The sequence below is a fragment of the Microtus pennsylvanicus genome, chromosome 2, assembly GCF_037038515.1.
Source record: "Microtus pennsylvanicus isolate mMicPen1 chromosome 2, mMicPen1.hap1, whole genome shotgun sequence".
Taxonomy (NCBI): Eukaryota; Metazoa; Chordata; class Mammalia; order Rodentia; family Cricetidae; genus Microtus; species Microtus pennsylvanicus.
Window position 1 is genome coordinate 31917935 of NC_134580.1, and position 20777 is coordinate 31938711.

At 48.9% G+C, this 20777-nt stretch overlaps 1 protein-coding gene across 1 annotated transcript; it reads right to left on the minus strand.

Annotated features, from left to right (window-relative positions):
• Nucleotides 1–7034: 7034 nt before the first annotated feature.
• Nucleotides 7035–15959, minus strand: LOC142844774 (keratin, type II cytoskeletal 73). Its single transcript, XM_075963581.1, has 9 exons — nt 15519–15959; nt 14437–14651; nt 13661–13721; nt 13206–13301; nt 12648–12812; nt 10534–10659; nt 9673–9893; nt 8556–8590; nt 7035–7769 (listed from the first exon to the last, which is right to left on the minus strand). Exons 1-9 carry the CDS (start codon nt 15957–15959, stop codon nt 7513–7515), a joined length of 1617 nt encoding a protein of 538 aa, XP_075819696.1. The 3' UTR covers nt 7035–7512.
• Nucleotides 15960–20777: the final 4818 nt, after the last annotated feature.

Here is a 20777-nt window from a genome sequence, read left to right on the forward strand (position 1 = left end):
GAACAAGAGTTTATCAGTTCTAGCATCAAGAACAGAAAAGTGGGAAAGATGTTTAAAGCCAATTTGTGGAAGCCATTGGCTCGCAAAGTCACCTTTGTGGTCACTTTTTTTCTGAAAACTAAGACAGAGACATGCATCCCTCTTGGGCTAGGTCTCCCCTTCTGCAGATAGGGAAGAGGTAAAATGGCCTTTGCTTGCCTCCCCCGGGGGGTTCCGCTGTTGGATGAATCAGGAACTCCGTACCCCTGCACTGTCTTCATTACAGATGGTGGAGAGACGCAGGTGACACATGTGACTTCAGAGACATCTGATGTGTGGGGATGTGGGCAGATCAAAGGAGGCTGAGGCCCAGGCTGAGGGGAGGGCGGTTCTGGCACCTGCCTCTGATAGCAGGCTGCTGTGTCACCTGGGCCCTGGAGGCAACCTGTAGCATTCGGGTTTTTGATCTAGTTGCCCCTAGAGGTTGGTGTACCAAGGAAGAAATGTCTCCCTTCAAGACCAGTTCTATAGCAAAAGGTGAGTGAAGCCATTCTGGAACGATACTTGCTAATGGACCGTTTAAACTGGCTCTCCATTGCTCTGGAGCACCGTGCTTAAGAAATTAACAAGTACCATGTGAGAAAAGTGTCAGGGTGGAGGAAATTTTAGGTTTAGAAAAAGTTAGGCAGATGTCTTGTGCAAGACTCGCTAGTTTATTACCGCACTTAGTGACAGGATTTTCAAGACAGTGAGAATGCTCTGCGGGTATAGCAAGAGGACCTCAGTTCAGATCTGCAGTAATCACACAAATGCCAGCGGATTTGCTATGCCACTGTAATCCCAATGTGTGGTATGCAGAGACAGGAGATTCCTAGAGCAGGCTGCAGTGGGCTCTGGAGTAAACTAAGAAACCCTGTCTCAACATACGCAGTAGAGGATTGTCAGGGAAAACATGTGGCATCAACCTCGGGACTCCATTCACACACATACATGCAAAACACAAGCAAACAAACAAAACCAAAATCTCCAATCCTAAGAGTGAACTATGGACTCCAATGGCAATTATGTGTCAACCATATCAAACCTCTGGTGGGGATGCTGATGATGGGGAGGCTGTGAAGGCAGAGGACATGTGGGAAACTGCTGTACCTGCCTCCCCATGAACCTTAAAGTTTTCTTTAAAAAAAATCAAACCCAAGATAGGCATGGTAACACAGGCCTTTAAAACCAGGACTTGAGAGGCAGAGGCAGAGGCAGGTGAATCCATGTAAGCTCAAGGCCAGTAGGGTCTACATGGTGAGTTCCAGGATAGTTAAGGCTGCATAGAGAGAACTTATCTCAAAAAAAAAAAAAAAAGAAATGAAGGAAGGAAGGAAGGAAGGAAGGAAGAATCAAGCCCAGCATGAGTAAATAAATAGATGGGTGTGGCACCAATGACCTTAACAGCAGCAAATGCATCCGTGCTTTTGGCTAGCCACAGGCCACTGCAAGCCTGGACCTTTTCCACATGCAGTGCCAAGGTGAGCTTATGAATGGTTGACTTTTTCGACTTTTCAATATTTCTGACTTGTCAAATATGAGCAGAAAATATTTTTATAAATGAATCCACTTTTAAATAAAACCAGAGAATAGAAAGAGAGAAAGTTGATCTTTATATCAGACATCAAGTCCTCCCCTTATTCACAAAAGAAAGTCTCAGGGTGTCCAGAGAATTTTGAATCAAAAAACTCACTCTGGCTACATATGTTATGGAAACCAGAGCTTCAGGGTTCCCCCACTTCGTCATTAAATGTATTTCAATTATCCAAGTCCATAATGATTGGCATTGCCTCCTTGTAATGTTTATCGTATTGGTAAATTGTCACGCGCTACTTGAGTTCACTGGGAAGTTGGGTCTAGAAAGGGTCCCTCCTCCTTTCAGACCCAAGCATGTTCGTCTCAGACTGTCCCCCTCCTTGTCCAGGGATGGGCCACTCAAATGGATGAGCGACACAGCTGAGTCTCCCCGAGATTAACTAGAAGGTCAGCCATTTCCACCTGAGGGTTACTATGGTTTGTCCCAGGGTATAAAAACCCCTGGAGTGGGAATGGGAAGCTGGGAGTTGAGCCATGCAATGCCCGTCCATGGTGGAAAAGTTCAGTTGGGAACTCCAGCTGGCTGCTCAGCGTCCCCAGTCACTTCTGCTGGACGATTCTAAGTGCCCAGTTTGATACCGTCCATCTGCCCCTGGTTATGTCAGTACTTAAAAACCTTTCTTGATCACTGTTACACCCGAGACTCTCCCCTGGGAAGCCCAGCTGATTGTCTGTTTCCCAGTTGACTTCTGCCGCGTGTGTTTAAGCCCATTTGATGGCGTCATCTTCTGTTTGCACTCTCAATTTTGGGCTATTCTAGTCGACTCTGCTGGACGCTGTAAGTGCCTGATTTGGTAACGTTTGTTATCTGCCTGCTGTTTTCTCTATCAGCTACTTGTTTGTTTGATATACATAATGAATTTACACATTCAGTTGAAAAATGTGGCCACTGTATAGATAATTCTCCGAGCCACAGAAAGTTCCTCTTAAAAGTCATTAAAAAGACCTAAATATAACGTACAGCCTCATGTAGCTTATGGTAGTGTCAACTGGGGCAGCTTGTTTCAGAGACTCGCAGGCAATGCCAGATAACCCCAATTTCCTCTTTATCTGCCAGCCTCCTTTGGGGTTCCAGTGGTGTTTGGAAACATGGAGTAGGATTGGCCATTGAGAAGTGAGTTTGAAGAGAGCCACATCTTGGGTGATGAAGCCTTTAGGAGCCTTGGTGCCCTTTTCTTCTAGCTCGGTGACCTTGGAAGGCATGTATCCCGTGAGCTCTAGCTAAGAACAGCCTAAGTAATAGCCGTCCACTGGAACAACCATGGAGATAGCGACCCTAGACTGCTGCAGACAGTGGGTGAGAAATTAGACCTTTAGGATTAAAATGAGATGTTCAGATTCCAGGGTTTGTCTACTGAGGCTGTTGGCATTGATTCTCTGCATCTAAGCGTAGAAGATAGATAGCAAAAATTTTTCCATGGTGGGGGGGGGGGCAAAAGAACTTCAAGACAGGGTTTCTCTGCATAGCCCTGGCTATCCTGGAATTCACTCTATAGACCAGGTTGGCCTCTGCCTCCTGAGTGCTGGGAATAAAGGCGTGTGCCACCACTGCCCAGCAGAAATATCTTTTACTGTTCTTTATCCTAAATTCGTGCTCATTGTATAACCTGATTTCTGTTAGATCTCCTCCACTTCCCTCTTCATCTAAGCCTCTTGGAATAGCATTCTGCATCTCATGATACCCAGAGATGCTGTTTGTGGGGTGCTCTAAGTACAGGCACTGAGAGAAACGACTCTCAAACACAAGCCCTATTGAATTTAATTCTCATGGCAACTTCAAATGGTAACTACTGTTACTAACCACATATAAGACAAGGAATCTGAGACCATGGAGCAATAGTGCCCTCTAAAAGGGTCCCTCTAATCCCCTGCTGCTGCCTCCTGGCTTCAGGGGTTGCCATGCCCCTCAACTGAGCCCCTTCTGTCTGACTCTCCACAGTCCAGCAACAAGAAGCAAATTTGCTCACTCACTCAAGTGCCTCTGCTCCCGTCTTCACTTCTCCTGGTCATCCACCCAGAAAGCTGCCGGCCTCTGAAGCTTGCAGACATCCTGCCTCCTGCGAAAGCCTGCCCTGCCTCCCCTCAGTGGCTCCTCACTGCCAGGATGGCCACTGGGTCTTGTTTCCTCACTGGGATATGGTTACCTTTCCTCGTGGTCATATCTCCCTACAGGACACACACAGGGTTTCATCATCCCTGTATTTCATGTGTTAACACATGTAATAAGCAAATGTCTTGTCACAAGACTTGCTGTGGTCCATTAGCTTGCTTAATGCTGAAAGATTTGTAGAACAGTGAAATAACTCTGTGTTTTGCCATGATGGAAGACACATGTCATTATGTGCTTTTTAAACCCATAAAATGCCCAATATGAAGAATGAACCGTATGTCAACTCTGGTCTAAACCATTGAACTGCTACCTGTCATGATGATAATAGACTAAATCTCTGAAATTGTAAGTAAGCCACTCCAATTAAATGTTTTCTTTCTAAGAGTTGCCATGGTCATGGCGTCTCTTAACAGCAATGGAAAACCCTAACTAAGACAACAGTTGGTGCAGGTGATTGGAGTGTTGCCACGACAGGCCTGACCACGCTTTCACATGGTATGATTTGGACTTTGGCACTTTGGGTTAGGAAAGCAGTAGAATGCTTTAATCACTGCCTAATGGGACATACTATTAGAGCACGGAAGACAATGGTGCTGATAATGATTTGAAATGTCGGGAGCTGGCTCAAGGGTCTTAAGAGAATTATAGAATATTGCCTAGAAATTATTCTTGTGATAGTTTGGTGAAGAAAGTGGCTGCCTTTTGCCCTCTTGTTAAAAGAGTTGGCCTGAGGCTAAAGTGCAGTGTTTCAGACTAATTCTATTGACAGAGTAAATCTCAAAACAGCCTCACATAGATGCCTTCATGTGGATATTAGGGGTAACTCTAATGAAGATATATAACAAGGAGAAAGCTGAGCAAGGAAAAACATTTGAGGAGAAAAAGGACACCAGAAAGTATAGTAGAGTTAAATTCTTTGTTCAAGGAGATGAATGGATTAACAAGTGGAATAAAGGGAGTGGTGACCTCAGGGCAAGATCCCTCCCGCTAACTTCCCCACTTGTGAAAAGGAACTAAAGGAAAGCTAGAGCCTAATGTGTTAGGGCACATCTTTAATCCCAGCACTGGGAAAGCAGAGGCTAGCAAATCTCTGAGTTTGAGGCCAGTCTGGTCTGCAGAGCAAGTTTCAGGACAGCTGAGCTTAGGCAGTGAAAGATAGAAAGCTGGTGAAGATGTAACTCAGTGAGGGGGCCATGTTCCCACTCCAGTAGGCATGAAACTTGGCAGCTTTGGCCACATGGTTCTGGCTTTAGAGTTAAGGATAAAATAAAAGGAGTTATCTAATAAAGCTGCTGAGGCCAGGCATGCAGGGTGTCCCTCAATGGAGGCCCAGAGAGGCCATTGCATGAAGCTGTGAAGTTGAAGCCTGGATTCCTTAGAGAACCCAAGATGTTAGAAATGCCAGAGCTGTGGGATACCTGCCCAGGAGAGCTGCTAACAGAGAGTGGAACCAGTCCAAGAAAAAGAAGTGTGTGGAGTCAACAAAGCTGAACAGTTGGAAATGTGGAGAGTGTTTTGCCGTCAGACATGCAGATGCAGAGTTTGGAGCTTGCAAAGCTGTTTGGTCTTGCTTTGGTCCAGTAATTCCTTGCTATTCTCCCTCCCCTGTGTTTTGGAATGGTAATGTATATCCTATGCTATTTTATGTTGGAAGTATGTGATCTGCTTTTTGATTTTGATTTTTTTCAGGTGATTCAATCTCAGTTAAGAGATTGCCATGCATTTCAGAAGAGACTTTGAACTTTGAAGTTGGAAATAAGTTAGAGACTATAGACTTTTGAAGTTTGACTAAATGTATTTTTGCACTGTGATATGACTACAAGGCCAAGGAGTGGAATGTGGTGGTTTGAAAGAAAGTGGCCCCCAAAGGGAGTGGTGCTATTAGAAGGAGTGGCCTTGTGGAGGAAGTGTGTCACTGTGGGGGCGGGCTTCTGCTCAAGCTTTCCTCTGTGTGACAATTGGCTTCTTGCTGCCTTCTGGTCATCATGTATCAGTCTCAGCTCCAGCACGTCTGCCTGCACACCACCATGCTCCCCATCATCATGATAATGGACTGAACCTCTGAAACTGTAAGAAGCCACCCCAATTAAATGTTTTTATTAGAGTTGCTGTGTCCATGGTGTCTCTTCACAGCAATAGAAACCCTAAGACACCTGAACCTGCAGGGCTCCTGTTCTGATGCCACCGTGAGTCCCCACCTGAATGTCACCAGTCCTGTATTTGCATTCTGTTTCATCTGACAATATTACTGCTCCCTGAGGACTAGGAGACATCTCTGAGCACACAGTGATCTGTAAACAAAGTGACATGTGTACAGTGTGAATTCTAATTGGTCTTCATAATAAAAACCCAGAGTCAGAGATAGGGGTTAATGCTGGAAGGTCAGAGAAGCAGAGCAGCCAGCCACTAGTCCTCACCTCTACTGGATTCTCAGAACCAAGGGGGCAGGATCCTGTCTCTGTGAATCCTCAGACTGAATGCCTTGAGCTCCTGTCTCCTCCTGCCTTACATTCCTCTCTCCACTCAGCCATACCCTTCCTGTCTCTACCTCCCTAGTACTGGGAGAAAAGGCCTGTGACTCCCAAGTACTAGGATTAAAAGTGTGAGCCACCACTGCTTGACTCCGTTTCTATGTTAGTGGCCTTGAACTCACAGAGTTCCCTCTGCCTCTGTCTCCCAAGTGCTGGGATTAAAAGTCTGCCTGGCCTCTATGGCTAACTAGTGTGGGTATCTCTACAGTCTGATCTTCAGGAAAGCTGCAGTACAAACAAAATATCACCATACACGTGTAATTGAGATGACCATTTACTTAGGCATAAACACACGCACACCACACACACACACACCCATATTTACTAAGGACCACCAGGACCTGGGTCATTTTTTCAAAGAGGAATCTACCTTTGGGGTTTTTAATCAGAAAACATCAAGTCTTAGGCATTCCAGAATTGGCTTCCCATGCCTCTTGAACAACTTTAAGTCCTGCTCCCAGACATTTGACTCCTCCTGTGAGTCTGTATGCTGCTAAACATTGTATACCTGACTGTTGCCTGAGGAAAGGAGGGCTCAGAAGACACACCTGTGGGGCATGGACAACGCTGGGTATCAGTGCAGGTGCTGGGGTCCATGCAGGTTCATGGGGACCCAGCCTGTGCGGGGTCTAATTCATGCAGACCAAACAATACTTAGGATTCTGTGAAATGGAGGAAGCTCAGAGGCCAGAGGTTTTCATTCAGTGAGGGCTCCGCATACAGAAGGGAGGTGGTCTGAAATGAGGATTTCTTCAGGAAAGAGGCAATGTGGCCATACAGAAGTTTTATAAGTTTATTAGTGGAACACAGGAACAGGGATCTGGGGCCTAAATAAGGGACCCCTGGGCCTAAAACAGACAGAGATCATGCCAGATGCAACTATGACCAGGTGTTGCTCTAGGCTGGGCTGGTTCTTGCAGGACATCCATCAGCACATTCCAAGTCTCGTGTGCCCAGATTGTCAGCCTAGAGAACCTTCATCTGCAAGGGGCATGCAGGCAGAGGGATCAAGGCCTCATGGAGGTATGGAAGGCTAAGAGAAGTGGTTTCTTTGCACTGGCGCAGAAAGATGCATGAGTAACTTCCTCAAATCCTGGTGCTGGTTAATAAAGACTAAGTGGGGTGACTGGAGAGGAGAAGGCGATGTTGGTAACAAAGAAAAGCAAGAACTGAGTGATGGTGAATAGAACAGAAGGTGTCCCAGAAGAGAATACAGAGAAAACCAAGGCTGGGCAGATGCAGGGATTGACTGTTGGCTTATCTCATGGTTTTCTTTGTGGGTGAGCCCAAAGCCAAGTTCTTCCCTGAAACATCCTTAAATTCACTCGCACTACCCAGTCTGGCCTTGGCCTCTCCACGGGAGCTGCAATTCCCACCACCAGTGACACAGCCCCCAGACAGTATGCTGTAGCCCCCACCGACAGAGCTGGTCCGGTAGCCATAGTTGCCAGTGCTACTGAATCCAAAACTCGCCCCTGAACCAACGGCCCCAGGAGTGGAGCTGCTGATAACTGCTGTAAAAAGAATGGGAGAAAAGAGATCAGTGGGCATTGCAGGACAGAAGCTGCCCGAAGTCCCTTCCAGCTTCCAGCCTGCCCAGCTCAAAAATCTCCTTCTTAACTAAAGCCCTTATGTACCCCAAGTTTACGTTTAGTGACACATACTCAATCCTGAACAAACCAAGCTCTGAGGAAAACAGCCCAGAGGGTACAGAATCCCCAGTTAGGCACCTGCTCTTTCTTGGATGAACAAGAAATAACAAGGTTGACCCAAAAGGACAGGGGATGCCCAAGCACGAGCCATGTTCTTGCATTAATCTGAGAAGGCACGCTTAAAGTCTTCCACTGTACTTCCAGTGGCTTGAGTTAGGGTGCTTGTGCTGTGGCCCCTTATCAATAGAGTGACTGAGCCTTGCGGGGCCTGGGATAGTGCTACTCTGTGCTGCGTGACTGCATAGGAGTGGACAGGTGACTCTGGACTTAGTTTCCCCTCATGCTTAACAGTGTGGGCGTGGATAACAGGAGAGGGTAGGTAGCTATAGTGTGGGCGTGGGTAGCAGGAGAGGGTAGGTAGCTACAGAGTTTTATCCCAGCACAGACAACATTTCTGGGGGAAGCGGTAATTGTGCTAAGCAGGGTTGTGAAAAGCTATCTCTCCTGGTGAAGCAGTAGCTCAGAGTGGTGGAGGTAGGAGGTGGAGCCCAAGATGCTCTCAAGTGGCCATGGTGGCAAGCACCCCCTCGTTCACTTTCTGCTTGCTGACTACCTGGAACCATGCCCTCAGGGACTTTAAATACTCACAGATGCTCACGGCACTGGTGTGTTCCCCAGACATCCTGCACAGAGAAAACACAGAGAGTCTCCATCACAATTAGAATCCTGAGATGAGCTCCCATTCACTGGACATGGGCCAGAGCCAACAGCTGGCAGGCTCCACCTCCACCAACCCCGCCAGCCACCAGGCCGTCAGAAAGTGTTAACAACCTCTGTCTCAAGACTTGAACCCCGGAGTCCCTCCTGCCCTTCTGCCCTCCCCAGTCTACCTTCCCCACTTCAGACATATGAGGGCTGTAGTCTTGGGGGTCCCATGCTAACACCACTTTTGGGGCGTGAGTTTTTCTTGAGCCCATTGCTTGACTACTGGGTAGCTGAGGCTTGAGTAAGTAGAATACATGAATACAGACCCAATAAAGTAGCAATGAATGAAACTCCCGTGTGGCTTTAGTCCCAGGATTTCCAAACGTCAATGTCCTGTGTCCCCCTAACTGGACTGGACTTTTGTGCAGTCCACATTGTTATCAATTGAGTATTTTTAGCTGGCTGCCTTTTATAGAAAAAAAAATGCATTTCTCTTAAAAGAAAGTTTTATGCCACATGGACAAAACTAGAATTATATAACCAAATAAGAAAAGAAATGCCTCTAAAAAATAAATACAGTGAAAAATAAAGCACGTTAGTTGGAGGAGGGGAGCGAGATGGTGCTATCTGCTGAGAGGCTGAACTTAGGACCCACCATGAACACAAGGTATTTGTAAGGGCCACCGAGGAAGGCCTTGAAGCCAGCAACATTAAACTGAAACACTCTGAGGAGCTGACAAGGAATTTAAAGGACATTGCTGTCACACTGTGTGGATGGAAATCGCTCTGGGACTTGTTTGTGGTTGAACTGAAAAGCACATCCATCTACAGCCCGTCCTGTGTCTACATCCGGCGCTCTAGGGAACCGGATTGGGATGGGGGTTGTAAGGGTTCTCTGAGCGCCTCTGCTATCACCTGCACTCCTGGCCCTCCAGCACCCCTACCTGCACTCCTGGCCCTCCAGCACCCTACCTGCACTCCTGGCCCTCCAGCACCCCTACCTGCTGCACTCCTCGCCCTCCAGCACCCTACCTGCACTCCTGGCCCTCCAGCACCCTACCTGCACTCCTCGCCCTCCAGCAGCTTGCGGTAGGTGGCGATCTCAATGTCCAGGGCCAGCTTCACACTCATCAGCTCCTGGTACTCGCGCATCATCCGAGCCAGCTCCTCCTTGGCCTGGTGCAGGGCACCCTCCAGCTCATCCAGCTTGGCCCGGGCATCCTTGAGGGCACAGTCTCCTCTCTGCTCGGCATCAGCAATGGCCATCTCCAGATTGGAGCACTGAGAGACAGGAGGTGGCATTCCCCTTGAGTTCTGAGGTACCTGGGTCCTACTCTATTCCTATATGCATGTGCTAATGGCGGCGGGGAGGGGGCGCTATTCTGTCCTGCTCCACTTCCTGGAATGTATCTGGCAGTGAGGACCTTCACCTGGCCCCAGGGAAATGTGCTATTCTCAGTCTTGTTGCTTTGGGGAAAACCCTATAATGGTTCTAGACTTTAGAAGGGGAACAAAATAGGGGAGGAGATCAGGCTTTCCCGAGGAAGGGGCTTCTAGGACAGAGTACAAAGAGAAGGAGACAGGGCAGGAAAATCCTCCCAGCCTTCCATGGTGTATGTAGGAGCCCGTCAGGAGTCCCAGCCTTCCCTGGGATATGGAGGAGCCTGTCAGGAGTCCCAGCCTTCCCTGGGGTGTGTAGGAGCCCGTCAGAAGCCCCAGCCTTCCCTGGGGTGTGTAGGAGCCCCTCAGGAGCCCCAGCCTTCCCTGGTGTATGTAGGAGCCCGTCAGGAGTCCCAGCCTTCCCTGGTGTATGTAGGAGCCCGTCAGGAGTCCCAGCCTTCCCTGGTGTATGTAGGAGCCCGTCAGGAGTCCCAGCCTTCCCTGGGATATGGAGGAGCCTGTCAGGAGCCCTGTTACTCACCTGCTTCTTCACATTCTCAATTTCTGATCGCAGTCTCTGGATGAGCCGGGTCAACTCAGAGATCTCGTTCCTGGTGTGTTTGAGGTCATCCCCATGGCGACCAGCTGCCAGCTGCAGCTCCTGGAACTGTAGGTGGGAAATAGTAAGGCATACATATGACTTGGGGTTGTCTGAGCTTACTCTAGTACAGAAACAGTCCTTTGCTTGGGGCTATGTGGCAGAGGAGGGAAGGGACACCCTCCCCATCCCCAGCTCATAGCCTCTTTGGCACAGGACTCTTGGAAGTCCCACCTCTCCACACTGCATCATTGTAAGATGCCTCCCCAGCTAAGGCCCTCTCAGCCTGTAGCCCTTTCAAAGTCGAGATTCAAATTCCTAGCCTGGCATCAAGGCTCTCACTTCATGACCCTGCCTTCTTTTATCTGCTTCCTCGGCTTTGCCAAACAGTCCTTTGATATCCGCTCTGAGAGGACTCTCATGCTCTTGTGCCGCTGAGGGAGTAGGAGCGTCTCTCTCCTCCAGAACCCTCCCCCACAGGCTCTCTCTTCCTTACATAGCTGTAACCAGGCCAGGTCAGGAGGTCTTCCCTAACCCTCTGATTAGGCGCAATTCTGTTCCTGTGATTCTGGGCTTTAGCAGTCAGATCTCACTGACACATTTCCGTACCTTCCTCAGTGGATGGATTTTCAGTACGTATAGCATAATGTCCCTCCGGTACCCAAGGGAAAGATCTGATGAATGAGTAGGTGGCCAGATGGGTGAGGAGACAGCCAGCGGAATTTTCCCACTTCCTCTTCTCCCTGTCAGCTTAGCTGAGCACAGGCTATATGGACTGTCTTATGGGGCGAGGAAGGAGGGCGAGCTTAGCACTGAATATCAGCCATGAATCTCTGTCACCTCGTGCTGTTTGGCTTATCCATTGAACAGAGAGTATCCCAGCTCAATCTCAGAGTTCAACTTAGAGGGAAAACAGAGCAGGTGTGGTCTTCGGCACTTCAGGGTGGTGTATTTATTGCCCTGCCTCCATCCCTGGATGTTCAGCCCTGATATGGTTTAGCACCATCAGAAGTGACAGCACCATAACCCCTTATCTCCTGAGTGCTCTTGGTGAGTCTCCTGCACCTGTAGCGCTCACTTATTCATCTCAGAATGGTGATGATGAAAACCAGTCTCACAATGCAGGTCCGCACAAAGCCACGGCATCCCTCTTGCTAAACCCATGGTGAAGTGGAGGTACCAATAACCCATGCGCAAATGGTCTCTAAACCCATCTGTGAGACTCGTCTTATTCTTCTGGAAAGGACTATGGACATGACAGCCTGTGTTTGAGTGCTGGATCCTGACCACCCAAGGGGGTTAAGTCCCATAGCCATTCCCAGCCCTGGCTGATGAGAGTAAACGGAGAAGGTCACTAGTCTGAGCCTTCATCCAAAAGTCTAGGCCTGTGTTGTCCCTTAGGCCCTGAAGGCTAGCCCTTCCTCAACAGGCTAAACCTCTCCATTGGAGACTGGGAAAGAGATGGGGAAGGAAAGATAAGGTCTCCTGGGGGTGATTTATCCAGAGAAAGAGCCCAGGGAACAGCAAGGAACAATTAGAAAGTTACCATCATGATCAGAGAAACCAGATTATCTAAGAGTCACCTCCCACCCACACCCATGGGGAAGCTGAGATGTGAGGGATAGCAACGCCCTCTTCATCCGTGGAGGTGGACTTGAACGAAAAAAGTGGGGGTTGCCTGATCCCAGATGGCACTGAAGAGACCTGTGACTCACTGTAATGACAGAGCTGAGATACTGACATCTACACGCCCCTCCCCCAAGGGTACTTCAGAGCTCTCTGCCTCCAGAAAGCAGATCCTGCCCAATCCCGCCCAGTCTTAATGCAAGACTCATTTGCTTCTTGCAGTTTGTACCCTGAAATGAATGCTGTTGGTTTAAGAGGAGCCTAAGGACAGAGTTGTCTTCTCCTTTCTTGCTTCCCACAATGCCAAGGCCAATGTCATATTCCGAGATAGCTGGAGGCCATGGTGAGTTATGGCACATAAAAAACTGAGCCCAAACCAGATCGCCCTCCACACACGCCACTGGAGAGGTGCATAGAGGGGTCCACTCTACCTTGGTCTGGTACACCATCTCGGCCTCGGCTTTGCTCTTCAGGGCAATGTCCTCATACTGAGCACGGACTTCGGCAATGATGCTGTCCAGGTCCAGATTGCGGTTGTTGTCCATGGACAGGATGACAGAGGTGTCGCTGATGTGGGACTGCATCTGAGCAATCTCCTACAGGGGAAGAAGAATGCATGACATGCCTATGATAACCAGGGAAAGGTGGCAAAATGATATCCCGCTAGAATAATCCCAGGGACACCCCAAACAGGCACAAGCAGCATTCCCTAAAGCCCAAGATCAGAGCCCAATATTGCTTTGAAAAACTTTCCAGTAGCTGTGAAGCCAACTGAGAAGAAAATCCACATGTCTGTCCCAAGAGGGGGCAAGAGGAAGGAGAGTGAAGGAAAATAGCCTGGTCAGCTATCGCCCAGTCTTTGAACTACAAAGCCCTCAGCACCCAAATGCTGGAAGGCTCCTGGGCCCCTTTAAACGGACTGACAAATAGGTACCTTATCATCACAAGTCCTTCCCGAATCCAAAGCTAGAGGTGAGGACAAGCCTTACCCCTTCGTACAGACACTTGAGGAACTTGATCTCTCCATCCAGAGCATCCACCTTGGCCTGCAGCTCCACCTTGCTCATGTATGCTGCATCCACATCCTGAAGGAAATCCAGACACTTCCTACTGACCCGTCTCCCTTAAAGCCCCCCATCCTGTGGCTAACTGTCCCAGGGAGAGACTCAAGACCCCGGGGGAAGAGCTTGACTTCAGCCCAGACTCACAGTGAGAGAGGCTATAGACCCTGTTCCTCCCCACAGCAACTTGTCTGAGATGTGGTGGCCATCCACACTTGTCCATTTACACAGCCGTGAAGAAGATGGCTAAGTAACCTGTGCTAGACCAGCAGCAGTGTCTACGATGGACGCAGCCAGCCTCCGTCTCTGGCTTGTCAGCCCCAAGCCCTCTGTTTTTGGCCCTGCAGCCACCATGGAGGACAGAGGCCAGGCACCCTTCTCACCTTCTTAAGCACCACAAATTCATTCTCAGCGGTTGTACGCTTGTTTATTTCTTCTTCATACCTGCGAGGAAAGCGTCAGTGAACAGGGGCTGGGTGTGCCCTTGTTTGTGCGCCTATATCTGTGTGTTCTCACTGAGAAATACAAGATGGCTGAATTGTGGATCCTGAAACAGGTGCTTTCAGCTGTCCCAGCTTGGTAGGGTTGCTTATCTGGATATCAGTAGGGACCTGCGCTTGGTGGCTGGAGAAGTTGGGCCTAGATTTCTTCTGACACCTAGGGAGTGAGTCCATTTTTCCTCCTCCTTTTCAGCATCCAAATCAAAGGAACAGGACAATACCACTCCAAACTGAGATGGAAGTTCAGGAAGCTAGAACTACCCTCACCCAGGTCAAGAAAGAATGACTCAGATGCTCAGGACCCTGTGAGAGGAGAAGCTCAATTGGAGCTCTACGTCTTGCTCTGCTGGGGTTTCCTTGGAGCTTGGGACACCCTGGGTGAGCTTAGGAATGAAGTTCTGTGCTGAACACATACAAGGTCTCTCTTTAGAAAGGTTAGGAAGCAACACATGAAAGAGAAAACTGCTTTCAATGGCATCCCCAGCACTGCCCAGCAGGTTGGGTATCCACAGTCCAGCCCATTTGGTTATGCCCATGAAGGCTCTATCTTGCCAGGTGAACTCAGATGGCTTGCCGCGGAGGCCAGATGCAAAAGTCCCAGGACCTGCTTAGAAAGCCCCGCCCCAGGAGCCAGTTAGAGACATAGTGTCCTCACTCACCTCTTCTTGCAGTCCTCCACAGCATCTCGCATGCCCCTCAGCTCCGAGTCCAGCCTCACCCTGTCCCCAGACAGCGTATCCAGCTGCTTTTGAAGGCTGCTGATATGGGCCTCGTACACAGGCTCCAGGTTCTTCCTGCAGTTGTTCAGGTCCAGCTGCTGTAGCAGCTCCCACTTGGTCTCCAGCACCTGGTTCTGCTGCTCCAGGAAGCGCACCTGCAAGCCAAAGCCATAGCCCACTGTTCCCTCTCTACAGCCAACAGGGAGGAAGGGATGGGAGACTTTCTTTCCAGGGGAAAAGGATGGGTTTTGATCTGCTGTGTGACCTTCAAAGTTGAGCTCTGGGGAGAAAAATGACACCCACGTACCCCCTCCCCCGTCAATGCTCAGTCTGGCAGCCTGAAGGCAGCTCTGGAGGTCCTGAGGAGCCCAATATGCATTTATCTCCAACCTGTTACAGTGTTGGCTGTTTGTCTCCTGGCCCAGTTTAAACCTGCTAGGTAAGTATTGATGGGCTGCAGGAATGTCTTTCTGTGGCAAGCTCTTAGATGTGAATTTGCCTGCCGGCTTCCCAGGGTGGGCCTGGGGACCTCGTCTGTTTGCCTGCTCTCTCTCCACACCTGTGACTTCTCCCACCCTACCTGGAAGCCAGGTACCCAACTGAACTGGGGTCTTGAGCTCTCCTCTTGGATTTGCCAGGATCTTTCCATTGTTAAAGACTCACCTACCCCTTGCTCCTTGGTGCTCAGACTTGAGTAATCATCATTGTTCCTAGAGCTCTTCAAAATTCAGACTGCATAGGGTCTGGCATTCCACCCCTTCCAAGGCCACTGCTGGTCTCTCCTCTACCTTCTAAGTCCCACTGGCTCTGCCCCCACTTAGCCACTTCTTTACCAAGAGTTCACTTGCTCTGCTTCCTAGAGACCTTCCAAATAAAGCTGTCTCAAGCTCCTTGCAAGCCTTTGGTCCTGTCCGTCAGTCCTGATGTCTAAGATATTGTCTGTTTCCTCTCTACTCTGTCCTGAACTATGTATGCAGTGAAAGTGCAGGAAGAAAGGAGTACTTAGCTATCAGCTGTCCCACCTTGTCGATGAAGGAGGCGAACTTGTTGTTCAGAGCCTTGATCTGCTCCCGCTCCTGCGCGCGCACCTTCTGGATCTCCGGGTCCAGCTCCACATTGAGTGGGGCCAGCAGGCTCTTGTTGACAGTGACCTGGTGGATGCCTCCCGGCAGACACAGGGATGGATTGGAAGGCCCCAGAGCCCCACTGCCAAACATACTACCAGCAAAGCCACTCGCCCTATTCCGTCCAAACCCATATCCCCCTGTGCGCCCGCTAACGCCAGCCACATTGAAGGAGATGCTTCTGGCACCCCTCAGGCTGTAGAGGCTCCGACTGCTGAAGCCCCCACCGAGCCCTTTGCCCCCTGCCCGGTAAGAGGATGAGCTGCTGGACAGCACAGCTGAGCAGCCGCTGAAGCCCCTGTTGCCAGCTCCAGGCTTGCAGGTGAATTGACGGTTCATCATAGAGAAGCCACAGAGTGGGTTTGCGATGCACAACCTTCCCAAAGAGACAGTGACCTGTTTACCCGCTTGTGATCTCGGCCTTCCCCTTTATAGAGCTCAAGAGAACAATTGCCCTAATTGGTGGGTTTAGTTTGCCTGGAAGGAAAAAAATCATTTTCTCCTATCAAAATCAGAGACATGGGGTAACTTGAAAACTCCCAAAGTGCTGGCTTGCAAGTCTTCTGCATGTAATTGAGTTTTATCTTATTAGCATGGGGTAATTAGCTGGCCATATTATCCCCAGAAGATCTTGGCTAGGAAGCTTGTCCTGATCCCTACGTACTTCTTCAGAGGGCTGGGCAAGTGGGAGTGCTGAGGAGACTGCTAATTGTCAGTGTGTCTCTGAGAAACCCCGCACCTGGGCCAGCACCCGCTCACCTGGTTCAGGGACCCCGACTGTCGCTTTCATGTGGTTAGGAAGTCCCAAGGCCTGGCTTTCCAAGGCTGCCAGAGATGGTTCTCAGGTCCGACTTGCCAGGGGTTGGGAAACGATCCAAATTGAGACTCCCTCCTCTGGCAGTGAAGCTCCTGCTGTGCCCTCAGGGTAGGTCCCTTGCTCCCCTGTGCCAGCCAGGTGCCTGCCTGCCTCCACCCCAGTCTTGGAGACTCTGAGTGACGTCATCACCACTGTGTATAATGGTGGACACAAGTGCAATATTTTGCAGTGTAGAGAGCTCCTTGCACATAGCATGTTCTGTCCGGAATGTCTGCAGAGAGATGGTAACAGTCTCCATTTCATAAGCGGGAAAGCTTAGGCTTGGAAAGTTGAGGGCTTCACTCCTGTAGCAAATGTTTCATAAATCCTTTCTCTGTAAGAATCTCAGAGGATGAAAATCACCTAGAAACACAGAGACCTCTTGATGTGAGATTCCCCTCTGGATGCTATAAATATATTTTATTGCCATTGGTTAATGAAGAAGCTGCTTTGGCCCATGGTAGGGTGGAATAGCAAGGCAGGAAATCCAAGCAGGGACAGAGGAGTCAGGTCAGATGCCTGTCAGTCACTGAGGAAATAAGACGTAAAAAAATAAGGTAAACCACGGCCACGTAGCAATACATAGACTAATTGAAATGAGTTAATTTGAGATATAAGAGCTAACCAGAAATATGCCTAAGTCATCAGCCAAACAGTGTTGTAATTACTATAGTTTCTGTGTGATTATTTGGGTCTGGGAGGCTGGAAAATGAAAGCATGGTCTCTACTTACAATCTCTGCCGCAAGGATTTCCCTTTTGGACTTCCGACTCCATGTTCTGAGCCACATGGGCCTTTCCATGAGCCCACCCTAATGGCCAACCAGCTGCTGCTTCCTTAGCACACACATCCGCTCAGTCAGTTAGCAAACATCTGAGACTGAGCACCCCAGGTGTTGCGCTGTGTTCTGGAATCCTGTACTAAGAAGACCAAACATCGCTGAGAATTCTAGGAGGTAGTTAAATTATCATTTGACCCCTGACACTGCCAATGCATGGGAGCCAAGAGTTTCACAATCCCCAAACCTCAGATATACCCACAGTCAGCAATTTCCTCCTTAAACCCAGCATCCCATTAGTGCAGCACCTGACTGCAGTTTCTGCAGTGGCGATGAAGCGTTCAACATTGTCGCACCAAGCAAATGCAGCCTTCTTTATGCAAATTAGCTCTTCTCTGGTATGAAAAAGCATTTCCCTAGATGTTCCCAGTTTCACCACAGGCAATGGCCACTGTCAACTTTTTTAATCTTTTCTCCTGATCATAAAAGTTCTCATCCTCCCCAGGCTCCCTCACTAGAGAGGCAGAATGCATGAAGACAAAGACAACAGTGTCCTGGAGCAGATGCTGAACACTGCAGCCAAGCCCACCCTGAAAGCCCTGACTGACTCCTATGGCAGGCCCTGAAAACCCTCCCTGGCTTATTGACCCCCCTTCAACCACTCATCTCTGCCCAGGAATGGGATCCAATACTCAGATCCAACTAGTGTTAGTATTTAGAAATTGCCAGAAACGATGACTTTCCCATGCAGTTTGTTAGATCAATGTGGTGGTGTGGAGACAAAGCAGACAGGCAGCCTTCTAAAGAGGACAGGATGCAGACCCAACCACAGGGAGCTGAGGCCCAAGTCGCATGGATTTGTAGAATGGCACAGGCATGCTGTACCTTACTTCAAGCTGGACTCTGCCGACTGTGTGGTCCCAGGACATGACTGCTTCTGCCATGTCCTTCCTTCATCCCTAGAGAGGAAACATATGAGTTAGGCCTCCAGGAGTGAGGGCTGCATGGCAGCCCTGCAGAAGCAACAGCATCCAAAGGTGACTTTGGATGGTTCAAGGAAAACGTCTGTAGGTTACGGGGAACAAGGTAGAGATGGCAGTTGTGTCTACCAAACATGCTGATGGTTGCTAGCTAAAGTTAGATAGTGTTGGGGTCCAGGCTGATCCAGGGCTTTTTTGGGGAGCTCAGATGAAAGGATAAAGGTGTGCTGGATAGTTTTATGTCAATTTGACACAAACCAAAGTCATCTAAGGGTAGTGAACCTCAATTAAGGAAATGCCCCTCACAGAGCTGGAGCCATGCATGGCTCAGCAGTTAAGATCACTGACTGCTCTTCAAGGGGACCTGGTTTCAATTCCCAGCACCCACATGGAGGCTAAAAGTGTCTGTAAATCTAAGATCTGACACTCTCACACAGACATGCATGCACCAAATGTACTAGATTTAAAAATAAATAAATTTTTAGAAAGAAAGATAATGCCTCCATAATATTCAGCTGCCTGTAGGGCATTTCTTAATTAGTGATTGATGCAGGAGGGCCTTACCCATTGTGGATGGTGCCACCCTAGGCTGGTGGTCCTGAATTCTGTAAGAAAGCAGGCTGAACAAGCCACGAGGAGGAAGTCAGTAAGTAGCACCCTGTGGTGATATTTTCTTTGTGATCTAACAAATAAAACTTGCCTGAAGATCAGAGTGCAGAGCTAGCTATACTGGCTATCCAAAAGAGGTCAGGCAGTGATGGCACACACTTACTCTTAGCTCTGGGAGACAGAAGCAGACGTATCTCTGTTAGTTCAAGACCACCTTGGGCTACATGAAACTGGTCCGGTCTAAAAGAGAAACAGAGCCAGGCAGTGATGGCTCACACCTTTAATCCCAGTACTTGGGAGTCACACGCCTTTAATCCCAGCACTAGGAAGGTGAGGCAGGAAGGAACATGACTGGGCCAAGAGAGGAATATAAGGTGGGAGGAGACAGGAGCTCAGAGCAGTCTGAGGATGCAGTCTGTGTGGGAGCCCACAGAAGTTTATCCGTCCCACCTTGACTAAAGGTCAGAGAGCTCAGACCTGTTTTTGCTCCTTCAAGGTTATATGACAAAAGGTTTGACCTGAGGTGTGACTGCTAGCTGGATGACCTAGCCTGTGGTTACCTGGTGTTCTGGGTATTAAGAAGGTAATTACTTTGTGCCTTGTATCATGGTAAAGAAGTCTTTTGCCTTCCCCCTTCTGTTTGGATTGGGGTCCATAAAGGCTTTGAGAAATAAACGCAAGGCGAATCTCAGTAGTTACTGGATGCCTTCCCGATTCTATCACCTGTCTGTACCTATTTCTTCCCCAATCCTCACTCTTCCCCACAATGGGCAAATATGTCGGGCTGGACATGACAAGCCTGTGCGTGCTGTCCGAGGATTTGTAGAGACAGGACCGCCCCTTTGGCCTGAGCATTGGTAGAGGTGAGAACTCTCGCGGCTGCCCACTCTGCTTCTCTGATTCTTTAGCTTTCTCCCTCTGATAGCTGACTCTGAGATTTTATTATTAAGACCAATTTGTGCTACAGCTCCCCTCCATGGTCTCTGCATCAGCTCCTGCCTCTAGGTTCCTGCTGTGCTGGAGTTCCTGTCCTGACCTCCTCTGATGATGAACAAAGATATGATCTGGAAGTGCAGGCAAAATAAGCCCTTACCCCCACCCCCAAGCTGCTCTTGGCTGTGGTGTTTTGTCACAGCAATAGTAACCCTAACTAAGACAAAAGGAAATGCTAGTTCTGTGTGCTTACCTAGGGGCAGAATTGATAAGATCCAGTCTGGAGCTGGTAGAGTCTTGAAGGAGTTAGGGTTTTGGTTCCTGGGAACCCAGCTCCCCTCCTCACCAACCAAGGGCTGTGGTAATCAATCCCAAGGCAACTATGTCTGAGGTGTCCTGTGTTTCCCTCACCAGCGTTGCTTAATTTAGCTTTCTGTTGACCTTGGCACATAGTCCCTTTCGAATAGTATATCAGGTGCTGTACTTCCTAATAAACTTGCCTGGCATAAGCTATAAGCTTATACATGATCTCCTGGTTCCAGTTTTTATCTTCTATCTTTTATCACCCCAAGTTCTTGCCTTCACACCTCAAAGTTTGGAACCCTTATTCCTTTGGGCTCAAGTAAAGAGTAAATTCCTGTTGCTGAAGATGCCTCATGCTTGGCTTCAGGGCGTGTTGAATTCAAGCTGAGGCTGAACTGGAAGGTCCCTTCCTTCTGACTGCAAGGCAGCAGAGCAGACTCTAGGAAAACAGTCATCAACAGTCCTGCTCATCTTTGAACCCTGAGTGCCCACAGATGAAATAGTAACACAACTTTTGACTGTCATGGGTGCAAATCACTGCTTTCTGTTTGAACTTAAGGCCTTCCCACAAGAGGGAACTCACATCTAGTTCCAGAAGTCAGGACAAAGGACAGTAGCTGGGAGATCATAGTACCTAGGAGAAGGCCACCATTACCGTTCAATGTATGTACCACACCTGACAGGTTAGTTTCTAAACAT

Bases quoted from the DNA above. Each gene is read 5' to 3' on its own strand.
- LOC142844774 (XM_075963581.1), bottom strand. From the start codon at position 15,959: ATGAACCGTCAATTCACCTGCAAGCCTGGAGCTGGCAACAGGGGCTTC. The intron at 13,722-14,436 runs GTGAGTGAGGAC...CTTTCCTCGCAG, and splicing joins GTGGAGGACTGCAAGAAGAG to GTATGAAGAAGAAATAAACA. The intron at 10,660-12,647 runs GTAGAGTGGACC...TCCCACCTACAG, and splicing joins AGATGGTGTACCAGACCAAG to TTCCAGGAGCTGCAGCTGGC.